Below are 14074 nucleotides of genomic sequence, written 5' to 3'. Positions count from 1 at the left end.
CCTACCCCGCACCGCAAGGCCTCCCCCAACCCACTTACTTAACCATCTGTTCCGACCCGACACCGATCCCCACGACGACCCAGCGCCGTCTCCGCTTAGTCGCTCGCCGAACCACCCCCTCGAACACCGGCGGCGATCATGCCGCCTCCACCTCACCCCCACCTCCGCCTACGTCGCCGCCTCCTCTCAGCGCTTTCCCTCTCCCTCTCCCGCCCATCCACTCGGCCCCGGCTTCCCTCCTCCTCGCACCGCCCTCCTCCCCCACCCGCGCCCTCGCGCTCCTCTTCCCCGACTCCTCCGCTCACCTCTTCACCTCCCTCCCTGCCCCCGCCCCCGCTTCCTCGCCTGCTCCCACTGCCGTCCCTTCCCCGCTCGCCGCCGCCGCCTGCTTCGCTCTCCTCCCATCCTCCCACCTCCTCTTCCTCTCCGCGCACCCGTCCCCCGCCTCTCCCGCGATCCACCTCCGTGCCTGCTCCCTCGGCTCAGCGTCCGCTTTCACGCGCTTCGTCCCGGCCCCGCTCTCCTTCAAACGCTACGTCTCGGCCTTGGGCCTGCCGCTCCAGGGCCTCCTGTTCGGCCTCGGCGTCGGCCTTGCGGGCGGGGTCAACGCCGTTGCTTTTCTCTCCCTGGCCGCTGGGCAGATCTGGGTGCTAGCCCCGAGGCTGGCCGCGAACGGGCAGACGGTGGAGCTGCACAAGTGCGCGGTCGTCGAGCTCGAGCCGGCGTGTCCCGTGTACGCCATGGAGGTCTGTGTGTTCGATTCTCCAGATGAGGTTTCGTAGAGCTGTATCGTATAAACAGGTTGAGGGGAAGTAAGCTGAGTGAAGTCATATTTATTGAAATGAAGAGTGTTTAGTGGTTGTATTTGTCTGAACAGACTGAGCCAAATTTCTATTTGGTTGAGTGAACCTGAATCCACATAAACGGATGAAAGAGTTGAGATTATAATTAGTTACTCGTATGAAGATGTCTTATGATATTAATAAGTGAGTTCATCTGCATGAACACATACAGAGCATGTATCCATCGGGCCACACTACGTAGTGAACACTTCTAGACTAGGATGAGACTGTATATTTCCATCCACTAAGCCAAATTGGAACAATGGATGTGAATAATTAAGCACATTTCTTTCTAAGATTATAAACATCCACTGAATCAGACCGAAGAAAATTCAAACAACCAAACAAACCCATAATTATTTCAACTGCACAGGGCGAATTCATTCAAGTACAGCTCAGTCAAACTCACAACACCCTGAACACTGCAACCAAGGTGTAAATGACGGCGAAATTTATCTGAATAGCGATCGACACTGTATATAGAGTAGCTCGAAATCCACAGTCGAAAGCCTATCACCGTTGCGGCACGCGGCCATGGGGAGGCTGCTGCTCGGCGAGGCTGGCGGCGTGCGCGTGTTCCTGCTGCGGAGTTTGATGAAGGGTGGGAAAGAGAGGGAGGGGAAGAAGGAAGGTGCTGGGGAAGCAGGAAGGAAGAGCTTGCACAAGAAGAACGGGATTCTGTACGGGTTGGTTGTGCCGGTTAAGCGTGGTAGTTGCAGGGGAGGCGGTGAAGGAGACGCTGTTTCCACTTGTGAGTATTTCACGCTTCTTTAGAGCTTTGGTTCTATTATTTGATCGTATGTAGGATGCACTACCTATAGGAAGTACAGCTAGGCAGCATTGGATTTATGCTTGCAATGAGAGTGTGAATGGGGATCTAAGCTAGCTTTAATCTTCATATTAGCGTCGTTTTGTCATTTGCAGGGCATTATATTGAAATGTTTACTTAAAATTCTCAAGATGAAGTAATTGTGGTGGAATGAATGATCTATAAAATGCCAAATATAATATTAGAATGTGATCTTTTTGAAAATTGGCATACCATGTCCGTTGGCAGGGTTCATGGTCTGTTTGTGCATATCCAACGGTGAACAGTCAATTAGACAATAACTGAAATTTTCACAGAAGCTAAAGATACAAACAATGCATAATGTTTTGCTTCTAAATTTCTGTGTTTATTGTTACTCATAGGTGCATATGTGCATTGCATGCATATTTATTAGAGATTGCAAATGTAAATGACAATTATAGTAGAGGTCAATGATTATTAACATTAGTTGGTCTATGGCTATTGGTATATATTGCTATCCATGCAGAGACGGCGATCATTGTATGTGTTTTGTCGATGGGTCATGGATATATATCTGTTCTCACAATGAGAAAAGGAAAGAAAACAAGGCAAAGTTTGCGTTTAGACCTTTTGATGTTGTATATCCAACAAGTAGGAAAAAATGGTTGCAAAAAGTTGGGGGATGAAGCAAACTCAGCATTCATACTTCATTACAGTATTCTAATACGACTAGACTCTAGTCTCTTGAAGGAAGGCCTCCTTCAAGGATGCTTTGTGTGGGAATGATCATTGCGACACAACCATGTCAACTGTATTGGATTTGTTAATAAACCTTTTGAGATTCAGATTTGGCTCCTTATAGTATACCAATAAGCAGGTGATACTGATACTAAAAATAGACTTAAAGTAGAATTGTACTAACATCTGGGATTACTGAGTGTACTTTTACTAGAAACAAGGTTTATGACTCTCACTTGCATCCAGTGATGGAGCTTGGACCAAAAATCAGAGGGGACAATGCTGAAAATTAGATAATCCAGATGCGATCAATTGAAAGCCTTACTAATGAATTAACCTAAATACTAGTACTTTACTAGGTAATCACACAAAAAAAAATTTTTTTGGGGGGGGGGGGGGGTGCTTGGCCCTAATGAAACTCCGTCCCTGCTTGCACCACATGCAGCAGAATTTCCAGAAAATCAACTGAGCTATGGTCCGAAATTGTTTTTCTCAGGTAAACTCACAACTTTGAGGGTAAAACAGAGTTCAGGGAGCTATTGCTCTTTCTTGTTGATGTTTAAAAATGATGATCATAATTCACAAGGCGGCATGGAATTGCTTAAATCAGTGAAAGCAGTTTCGATCCATCCTCTTTCCAAGAACAAGTTTTTGGTACTGGATTCATCTGGATTGTTGCATGTCTTCTGTCTTTCAAATACAGAAATCGGCTCAGGAGCTTTTAGCAAGCTATGTTCTGAAAATATACATACATATCGTTTAGATTATCCCATGAAAGTGCAATTGTCTGCTGTCTTCCCAAGTAGCTCTACAAGTAAGTTTTTGTTCTGGATTTTCTGGGTTTTTTTTTTCACGTTGTTGTTTATTTCATTAATAAATTTGTTCAGAGTTTTTGTGCAGAGACACAATTTTTTTGGGTTTCAGATGGTGGGCATACTGTACATGTAATGTCAGCATTTGATGTTGAATCCCCTAATGGAGACAATGAAGGTCGTATCGGAGAAAGAGAATTAGCGACTATCAAGCTCTCAGGTTGTGGCATTCGCCTAATTCTTCAATCATATGTGACTTCTCTGTTAAATATCTTATTCTTAGTTTAATTTGATTGATCTGTACAAAAGGTTAATTTAGGTACTATATAATTGCAATTTCACTGAAAAAAAATGCAATTTAATTTTGGCTGGCTGTGCATAATTTGCATTGTTCTTTGTCATGTGCGGGTTACTGGTCACACAGAACTACTGTTCACGCGTAAGGATTACTGTTTACGCACGTGAACAGGAACCATGACAGCAGCAGGACTTCGAATTAGGATTTATCTATTCAGTTTGTTAGTTTAAATCAGATTCAGTTAGAGATAAGATTAGAAATCGGTTAGTTTAAATTAGATAAGAGTTACAGATAGATTAAAGTTGGATTTGAATGAGGTCTTTGTAGGCCCATATAAGGCACTGTCACCCTTTGTAATCAAGTAAAGAAGAATTAATCTAGTCTCTTTCAATATTCTGTCTCTCTAATATATAATCTAATCCCTCTCTAGCAGCTGACACCACCCGACTATCCTTCCGGTGGATGATTAGCCTAACAGTTCTCCTTTTCATTTGGCTGCACTGGTGCTTACCTATTAAAAAAATTATTGATCAATTTTACCAGGTTGGTTAATGTACTAAGGTCATTTGGTTTAATTATTATGTTGTATAACATTTACATCATAATCATCCGTGCCAGGCATTCCTAAATTATGTTTTCCTGCAGCTATTGAAGCAATATTTACAATTGAAAAAGTTCAGGACATTGTGCCTATCTCAAAGGATTCAGTCCTTATCCTTGGTCAAAGGTAAGAGGAGTTGGTGACGTATTTTGAAGCTTGACATTGTAGATTGCCAGACATGTGGTTTTCTGGATATTTTTGTTTTGTTTATTCGTTTTTGAAATTTTCCTAACGTCATAAATATATCTTGCAGGCAACATGTTTCTGTATGGAACTGCTTGAATTTGGTTGATTATCACGTGTGGTAAGTATATTCAAATAACAAATTTGTCATTTCACTCTGTCTTGCAATAATTGCGCCAGCATGCACCTGGAAATTTCATTTGATATCAGGTGGAGACATCACTGCTGTTTAGATCATCTTATGAATTTATAGGTTTGGATGGAGTTTTGACTAAATACAGGGTGAGTTCAGCAATTAGCAACTGTTGTTGTTTTGTCCACTTCTGATACCATTCTAAATTGTTGCTTTCTAATACTTCCCCCTTTCTCTTCCGAATTGTAACATTGTTTATTTTGCAAATGCACATATCCACCTGTCCTTGAAGTTATGGGCATCACTAATATTTAATCTCAGTAAGCAGATGAAAAGTTCATGACTTCCACAGCAGACAGCAAGAATTGGAAAGGTGCATGGCATTCTCTACCTTGTGAACTAGTCAACTATCTACAAGCATAATTGCAAAATTACAATGCCATATTCTAGAACAGCTCACGGAAATTTCTGAACAGGTGAGGCCAGATTATGAGCAGACCGGAGTGGCGGAGTATAATGACCCAGTTGCTCTATATTCACATTTACATGCGAGGACAACTGCAATCCTTGTTGCTACGGCTGCAACAAGGTGAGGCTGCAATTCTATGCTCATGCTCAGCTCAGCTGCCATGGAGTGTGGATCATCCCGAAGCCGTTCAGTTATGGGACTATCCATCTGGTGCTGGGCAATGCTGTTGATCTCGCAGTAGTTCAAGGACTGGACCAAGGTATGATGGAGTCGACGACTGGGTACTTCCGTGTAATTGCCAAATTCTGGGGTCCTCAGAAACGAATAATGTAGTAGTCCTCTAAGGTGGTCAGGCTTACGCTAGACCGAATGCTAAAAGGCGTCCCTAGTACGTGGCACTTCCATGATGTGAGCTTGCTATGAAGTTCTAGTTGTGCTTGTTTCTAGAAACCTAGACCCAGTGATTTCTTCTTCTGCTACCTTGTGATATTCCACTAATTCCGGCACCCTTTTTCGAAACAATTCACACTTGTGCGATCATATGCTTACTTGGAGAGGTTGCTGAGCTCAGCCGGTATGTGGCCGCCGGGCGGCGACAGCGCGGTGGCGTGGAATCAAAAGTTCCAATTCGACATGCAAGCCATTCCTACGCTTGGCAGCTGGAAGTCTCGTGGGGCAGACCCGTATTTCTCCGAATGCCGTGGGGCCCGTATTTCTCAACCTTGCCGGAACACCAAGGCAGGAGGCAGCCTCCCGGATTAACGTCCCTGGGCTAGGATGAAAATGGGCGGAATAAATCCCATCTTATTTTGATCTGTTTTCTATATTTTTTCTCATCGTTTTTAGATTTTTAAAACTAACGCGTAAGCGGGATGAAAATAATTTTGCTGTTTTTCCGACCGTATTGTTGGTATCTCGTTTTTAATCAGGAATTTTTCATTGGTATTCTTATTTTTCAAATTGAGATTAAACCTCACAAATCACAATATAGCCCACAAGCTATATCTAACGGGTCAGTCCAAACATTAGCCCTATACTAAACTTTACCCAGACCCTAATGGTCTAGTCTTCATTGGCTGCCAACCCGTCAATGTCGTCCAAGATCATGCGCCTGCGTTCTTCAACCCTAGTTTTTGTGTGACTATGTGTTGTGACGAGTGCTCGAGTTATGACATGGTGGCTGTTTTTTAGTTGAGACTTATGTCATTACGAGGTCTATTTGTATATATTATAAATTATTTTTGTTGGTGTGAATTAATTATATATTGTGTCGATACTTAAAATCATGGTTCTAAGGATCGATATTTTCAATTTGAATTATCGGTTTCCAACCAGTACTGACGTGTTTCTGTTCAGATTGGTTAATTTTCGATATCTCGACATCCCCGAGTTTGTATCCGTTTTTTAGAGAAAATATGAAAATAAAAATAGTTAGGGGGTTTTTTCGACCGTTCATGTCTGTTTTCATCCCTACTCTAGGCAGGCTGAGTTGATCGCCAATTGGTTATTGATTTTATTTATGTGCAGATGTTGTCTTGAGGGCAGACATAGTCGGTGATAATACTGGGACTAAGTTGAGGGAAGAACTGAGATCAAGCTGGTCAAGAGGTTACGTGGAACATTCAAGCTAAAAATGGTGCACGTGAAGATGATCACACTATAAAACGTATACGTAATTATATAGACTATAGTGTGATAGAGATGGTAATATCAAAAGATGATAGGGTTTATGGTATAAAGCGTCGTATGATGGGGGCGAAGTTTTTATTCCAAACATGCACGCGTGCGTGCCTTGGAATAAAAAAAGGACAAAGTGCACGTGTGCACTGTGTTGTTTTGCTTTGTCGTTTTGCTACATGAGAGCCCACAGGAGCAGCACGTGGAGCGTGCTTGGGCTGCTGAGGGGCACTGTGTGGCCATGCGGGCGAGCTTGGGCCTGGCGGCTGGGTGCTTCTCGGGAGCCGAGCCCAGGTGGGGAGAAGGTCGCGGGCCAACGCGTGGGCAGGTGTAGCCCAGGCGGAGTCGGTCGTGGAGTTGTACTCGGTTATGGGTTACTGTGCCGTGTCGGCCGAATATAAAAGGAACAGCGCTGCAACAGTACCCCGAAACCGAGAATGAAACAGAGAAAGAAAAATAGATTTCGGGGAGTAAAACTAATCTAGTTTTTTGGATTTAGCGGGAATCCTTTTAGAGATATTTTATAATAAATCTTGTGAATCTATTTATATAATGAAGATTAATTTTTAGTAAGTTTTTCTCCGTGTTCATTGCTTTTGTCATTTTACAGTGATTTTCGGTGGATCACTTGTTTGTTACGATTTGTGCTGATTTGATTCATCTAAAATCATCATCAAGCATCAAGGTAACTTTTTGAGAAATTTGGTTGGTCAAATTTTAATAAATCTTACGTCATTTATATTTGATCTATTTTTCTTCATAGTTTGCTTACAAATTTCATATGTTTAAAATTAAAGATCCAATTAATTTGATTTTTATAGGAATAGTTTGTATAATTGTCTAGTTTCTAAAAAAAACTGAGTGCAATCTAACAGTTGGTTTTTTCTCGATATCGTTTTTAGTGACGTGATAGTTGTCTGTAACAAACTGAATTTCACGAATAAATTAAATATTTAATTAAGATGATTTAAATTTAAATTTAACTTCCGTAATACTTCACATCTCTGATTGGATAATTTGCCCATATTCAATCCTACATAGTACTTTCTCGGAGATGTTGCCGAGCTCTGCCTCTACGGCGCCGCCGAGCGGCACGCCGTCGCCGGAGCCCGAAGAGCCATGATGCGGCAACGTTCAAGAAAAAAAAAAGGTCCCAATTTGACTTGACCTTGTTTAACTTCACAACATCACTCTTAAACAATTAGAACTAGACTACTAGGGGATCTTGAAAACGCAACTGCCTTCAGCTGCAGAGCGGATCACCTGGAGGACGATAAACACTTCTTAATCCGCTCGAGCTTCGCAGCCACATCCTTCATCGTCATCCTCTCCTCAGGCAAGTCATGGGAGCACTGTAAACCCAAATCCAGCATCTGCGCTAGGCAGCTCCATCCGTTGGGAGATTCTTCCCGTGATGACCAATTGTCTTCTTGGATATCTCCACTGCTTGTTGCCTCCTCGTCCAGAAAGATGTTATGATCCACGACATCAGCAAGTCTTGATGAGAATGCTTGGTTGACCCACTCTCTGAGGCTCAGTTCTTCGTTAAACATGGTGTCGGTGGGTTTCTTCCCCGTGATGACTTCGAGCAGCATGATCCCGTAGCTGAACACATCACTCTTCCGCGATGCTTTACCGGTTGAGGCATACTCTGTTTTGTTTTAGCACAAGAAATAGCGAAATCAGCTATGGCAGTGCAGACAAGTTATATATGGATCGATTTCCGTTCGACGTGCAAGGAATTACATACCTGGTGCCATATAGCCTATCGTTCCATGCATGTTCCTCGAAACTATGGAAGTGTCGTTTCCCAGCAATAATCTTGCGATGCCGAAGTCAGCTACACGAGCCGTCATATCTTCATCAAGCAACACGTTGCTTGGCTTCAGGTCACAGTGAAGGACGACCTCAAAGTGCTCATGGTGAAGGTAAGCCATCGCCAATGCCACATCCAACATGATACTCACCCGTTGGACCAATCCCAGTCCGCGCCGGTTACTAGAGAACAACCATTCATCTAGGCTCCCATTTGGCATGTACTGGAGCACTAGTGCCTTGAAATCCAGATTTGAACATGTGGTGAGTATCCTAAGCAGGTTTCGATGCCGGGCCAAGCGAAGCGCACGGCACTCAACATCAAAGCTCATGGTGGCCCTTTCTAGTTCCATGTTAAGGACTTTAACCGCGATGATCTGCTCATCGTCCAACTTGCCTTTGAATACTTTACCATAGCTTCCGGCTCCTATCAAGTTATCATCATCGAAATTGTTTGTGGCGCGAACAAGTTCAAAGTAGGAGAGTGGCCTGTAGTTATCTGCCGCCAATCTAGTGACTGGCACCTCCTTTGACCTCTTTTTAACACGAATTCTGACCATAGTGAACAAGCAAACTCCTATTATTCCAGTCGCTATGGCGCTAGGAAGCACATATTTTAGAAAACCTGATCGGTGGTGAAGGTTGAGTTCATCATTTGGGCAGTGTGGGAACCCAAGGCGCGGAAGGCCACATAGTGCGGTGTTCCCTACCAATGATTGGAGGGTGATGTTTGAGAACACACCGCTAACTGGGATTTGGCCAGACAGTCTATTGAACGATAAATTTAGGCTAGTGAGGTAGCTAAGGTTGGCGAAGTACTTTGGAATGGTACCAGACAGGGAGTTGTATGAAAGATCCAAGGTGTTAATGCTGCTTAACTTGCCAATTGCATCCGGTACTTGATCTTGGAACATGTTCTTTGATAGATTCAGGTTGGTTAGTGTACTGAGCACCCCCAATGAAGCTGGTAAATTGCCATGGAGTTGGTTGGAAGAAAGGTCCATTAGTGTTATTGCCTTCAGATTTTCCACATTTTCTGACAAAGAGCCACTCAAGGCGTTAAGAGACAGACCAAGCTTCACAATATTCTGGAGGCCCCATAGCCCCATGGGTATTGTCGAAGTGAGTCGGTTAGCTGATAATCCTAAGATTTGTAGTTGGCTCAGATTACCAATGCTATCGGGTATAGTGCCATGGAGCTTGTTTTTGGAAAGGTTCAAACCATACAAGTTTGCTAATCTGCCTATGTGTGCAGGAATAGTCCCAGACAACTCATTGCTAGACAACTCGAGAGCTTGGAGATTCTTCAGTTCCGTAACTGATATTGGAATTTCCCCGGTTAATCGATTGTTGCGAAGATTGATGAATAAGATGCTGCTCTGATTTGTCAGCGTTTTAGGAATGTTCCCAGTTATTTGGTTCTCAAATGCTCGAAAGATCTGGAGGGAGGAGAGATTGCTAAAAGAGTTGGGGATGCTACCAGTGAAGTAGTTTGTGCTCATGACAATGTATTTGAGGCTCTTGCAACTTGACAAGTCAGCCAGGAAACCGACGTCTCCACTAAGCTTATTCTCATCAATGTAGAGTTCGCTAAGAGATTCCCCAAATATCTTTCTTGGCACAGGTCCAGTCAATGAGTTGAAGGATATGTCAAGAATAGAGATCGTGGACATGTTTTTTATGGAGGATGGAATGGTACCTGACAAGTTGTTCATTTCAAGGTTCAGCCACTGCAGCTGTGTCAACCGCCCCAACTCCGCCGGGATCTTCCCATGCAGCTTACTCGTGGTGAAGTCTAGTACGGTGAGACCAGTAAGATTGCTCAAGCTGGAAGGGATTTCCCCGGAAAGGTCGTTACCACCAAGGGAGATAATCGTCAACTCCGGCATGGCAGACAACCACAACGGTATTCCACCGGTGAAGTGGTTGTAGGCCAGATTGAACTGCTGCAGGTTCTTGCACAACCCAAAGCCCGGGGGCACCATACCGGTGAGATTGTTTTTGTTGAGATACGCGCGTTGCAACATGGGAAGATTGAAGCTTTGGTTGTTCGGCACCGGCCCCGAGAGATTGTTCTTGGAGAGGTACAGCCATTGCAGGTTGGACATGTTGAACAGTGAGGATGGTATTTGCCCTGAAAGCTGGTTCCTCGATAGTTCGAGGACCTCAAGGTTTGGCAAAAAACCAATAGCACTAGGAATGTTCCCTGTCAGGCTGTTAAGTGCAAGGCTCAAGAAGCGCAGCTGAGATGTGCCGTTGAACAAGTTCTGAGGCACCGGCCCGCTCAAGTCGTTCCTGCTTAGACTGAGGAACCCAACGTTTTGCAGATTGCGCAGCTCGTATGGGATTTCACCGGTGAGGTTGTTCGAGTCAAGATTGAGAATCAAAAGCGCGGTAAGGTTGCCGAGAGCGGGCGGAACAGCGCCCGAAAGATAATTGCTCGAGAGATCAAGGGAAAGGAGGCGCCTCAGCTTTCCAAGGTCGGCTGGAATGGGCCCCGTGAGCTCGGCGTTGCTGAGGTTGAGGCTGGAGAGGAAGGACAGGTTGCCGAGCTCGGGAGCCAGGGTGCCCACCAGCGGCACGCCGGGGAGCACCAGGGCCGTGACGCGCAGCCTGTGGCGGCTGCCGCAGGAGACGCCGACCCAGCCGCAGTAGGGCGTGCCGGCCGTCCAGCTGGCGCGGAGGACGCCGTGGGGGTCGGGCAGCCGGGCTTTGAAGGCGAGGAGGGCCGAGAGGTCGGCGGTGCTGGCGTTGGATGCCGAGCCGAGTGCGGTTGCGGGTGCGGGTGCGGTTGCAAGGAGTAGTGTGGCCATTAGCGAGGCTAGGTGGAGGAGAGCCATGGCAGAGAGCTCAGGACTGGATGGGACAGCTGCCGGCTAGTTAATGGTGTTGGCAATGGCGTGGTGTGCCGTGTGCGTGGCAGGCACTTATAACCTCGTACTTGGCCGCTAGTGGAGTCCGAAGAATACCGTGGGAGGACCGAGTTTTGGAGACTCGTCTGATGGCTCTGACAGACTCGTTGGCCGCGGCGGACGAGGAGAAGGGGTCTCCTCGCCGGCGTTAAGTAGAGCGGCCGTCCAACCTTATGTTACTGGAAGGTTCGTCGGTGGATAGATTGTAGTTACGCTGGTTGTAGAGCACTGAGATTTGATCTTACCAGAAAATAAGGGCACTGTTAATCTGAACATAGAATTTGAAATCACAAGATAGCAACATGTTAGAAGAGGAGAAAACCAAAGACGCCTGCTAAGACTCGAGAAGACTTTGACCATAATTACTGTTGCAGACAGGAGTCGATCACACGGCTTGAACTGTCCTGAAGGAAAGCGACTGGACTGAAACAAAACAGCTCCGGGCTAAAGCGACTGGACTGAAACCCGCGGGTCCGTCAACACACGTACGGCATCGTCGACCGACCTGGGCTGAACTGATATGTATACACAAAGAACCATTTGACGGGTTGGAGTTTGGAAAAGGTGATGGGAACTCACTGTCTCATTGTTCTTTAACTCCACCGGATAATCGATCTGCAAACAGGCAACGTCGACGCGAAGGACGTGCAAGCCTCGCACAAGCTTCCACTTCCACCTGCTTTGACGAGCCCGGCCAAGGTACAGCTGAGACAAACGACTAAAGGAAATAGTAGCATCAGCATCCACGTTAGATGAAGTTGTAGGTTAAAATAACATCAGAAACATATCTTTTGGTGTAGCTTTTATAACATCTTGTGTTTTAGCATTTAAAAAATAGTAAAAAATCACTTTTATTTTTAAAAAAATCTTAATTAATTAAGTTGACATAAAATTCAGAATATATATATATATATATATATGTATGTATATATTCATATGTGTATATATATTATTATTGAACTATGACTTCATATATATGTATGTGTATATATACATATATTATTATTGGACTATTGATTTCAAAATTCACCATAGTCAATTGAGTAATTGCATTTTTTTTTGCTTTCTCGGTGTCTTTGTTTCTTTGCGTGGTGATTTGAATTTGAATGTTTCTTAAATTCAAATCCATTTTAGTTCTTTTCGGTTGATTCCTAATCCAATTCAATTCTTGAAAATAGATCTTCCAATCCAGCTCAAATCCATAATTCAAGGTTAAATTGAATTATCCCTAAATTGACTTTGATCGACTCGAATTTGAATGTGAGAAATCAAGTGGAAATATAACTTAGTTTATATGTAATGAGTGATTGACAAGTGTGTTGATTTGGTTTGATGATTCTGGATCGTATGAGCGTGTATATATACTGCAATTATGTTCATGACTAACCAAACTTACAAAGAAAATAGAGTTGGTATTTTTGTGATTGAGTCTAGGAAAATTGTACACGCCAAATGATACAATGTTGAATAAAATAAACTCATCGGATGATATGACATCCATATGCAGTACACACCGGAGCATTTCAACGAAGAAGCAAAAATCGCAGTACGTGCCGGATGGTTCGGCGTTGGGCATTAGTGAACGCTGGAGCTTTTCTTGCAAAGAGGTTGTAAACTGGCTCTAGTGGACTTGTATACATCGGATGGTTTGGCACTGGGCAATGTGTATGTCGGATGCTTCACCGGTGTAATTTTTCCAAAGAGGGTGCAAAACGGGTTCTGGCAAGAATGAATACGCCATGGTCTGGCGATGGACATGAATGCACGTTGGACTATTTCTTGCAGAGAGGATTTCAGGTGGCCTTGTCTGCTGAGTTGAACACACTAGATGGTCCAACGCTCTGGAGGAGTGAACATCGGATCATCCAGCGTTCACGGCTTCAATGAGATACGATTTTCTGCATGGATTTTTTCTTTGACTAACTTGTGATGGAGTTGGAAGGTATTGGGGATACTTGTTTGCTTGTCTTATGATATGTATGTGATGGATGCAACTTGGCGGCTGACGGCGGGGAGATCGGGGCTAAGCGGCGAGCTTGGTACTGGACGATCGTGGGAGTGAGCAGAGTCAAGGGCGATCCTAATTGTATGCGTGAAAGTCAAGCAAAGCATGAAATAGAGGATGAAGACAGCGTGTTGATAAAGTCAAGTGAAAGAGATTCTGGTGCAAGTGACAAGACAATCCGAGGGATTGAGAGCGGGAGAGACTTGCTGGCGGTCAAGATCGCAAGACGGAGGACACACGGTGACATCAGAAGACTTGCTTAAGGTGTAAGTAAGTGGCTGTGAGTCACGCTTTGAGAAGAGTGCAAGGTGGTTTCTCGGTTTGGCGACAAAAACCGCAGGAGGGTGGAGTGCTCATGGCATCATCATGAAGCTTGCGTCAAGATAAAACTAAGTCATGAAGGTGCCACAGTCATCCAATGGACAGAGAAAAATTCAGACAAAACTACCCCCGATGGTAGGTGGGAGTGCATTGTAAGTGAACGACAGTTTAGGGACAGGATTGCTTAATAGTTAAGCAAGCCCCCTATGCCTATAAATAGAGGGATATGGCTAGTAGAAACACTTGAGCCTTTGAGAGTTTTTGGAGAGGTTTAAGAGCCTTCTAGTTGTGTTGTGTGGAGAGGGAGAAAGGAGTGTTTAACCTATGTTTAGGTGACAGCCTTTGTGAGAAAAACACTTTGTAACCTGCCAAAAGAGGACGTTCCTCTGAGCTTAATGAAGAGAGTGTTTTTGCATAACCTTGAGTTCATCTCGTTCTAGTCTCATGCTTTTGAGCTTAATGAGGAGAGTATTTTCCT

The 14074-nt window shown here is 44.4% G+C and overlaps 1 protein-coding gene and 1 pseudogene across 1 annotated transcript; one reads left to right on the top strand and one right to left on the bottom strand.

Annotated features, from left to right (window-relative positions):
• Positions 1-138: 138 nt before the first annotated feature.
• LOC133889319 (uncharacterized) lies at positions 139-4896 on the top strand (annotated as a pseudogene).
• A 2655-nt stretch (positions 4897-7551) lies between these two features.
• LOC133918555 (receptor kinase-like protein Xa21) lies at positions 7552-11473 on the bottom strand. The gene is made up of 2 exons (XM_062362481.1): positions 8294-11473; positions 7552-8194 (listed from the first exon to the last, which is right to left on the bottom strand). The coding sequence occupies exons 1-2, from the start codon at positions 11196-11198 to the stop codon at positions 7803-7805; spliced, it is 3297 nt and encodes a 1098-aa protein (XP_062218465.1). The 5' UTR covers positions 11199-11473; the 3' UTR covers positions 7552-7802.
• Positions 11474-14074: the final 2601 nt, after the last annotated feature.

This window comes from Phragmites australis, chromosome 1 (genome assembly GCF_958298935.1).
Source record: "Phragmites australis chromosome 1, lpPhrAust1.1, whole genome shotgun sequence".
Taxonomy (NCBI): Eukaryota; Viridiplantae; Streptophyta; class Magnoliopsida; order Poales; family Poaceae; genus Phragmites; species Phragmites australis.
Note: the sequence above shows the minus strand (reverse complement) of the source record. Positions and strands in the feature narration are given on the sequence as shown.

Coding starts and splice junctions, on each gene's coding strand:
- LOC133918555 (XM_062362481.1), bottom strand. CDS start 11,198: ATGGCTCTCCTCCACCTAGCCTCGCTAATGGCCACACTACTCCTTGCA. Junction 8,195..8,293: donor GATAGGCTATATGGCACCAG/GTATGTAATTCC, acceptor AAAACAAAACAG/AGTATGCCTCAACCGGTAAA.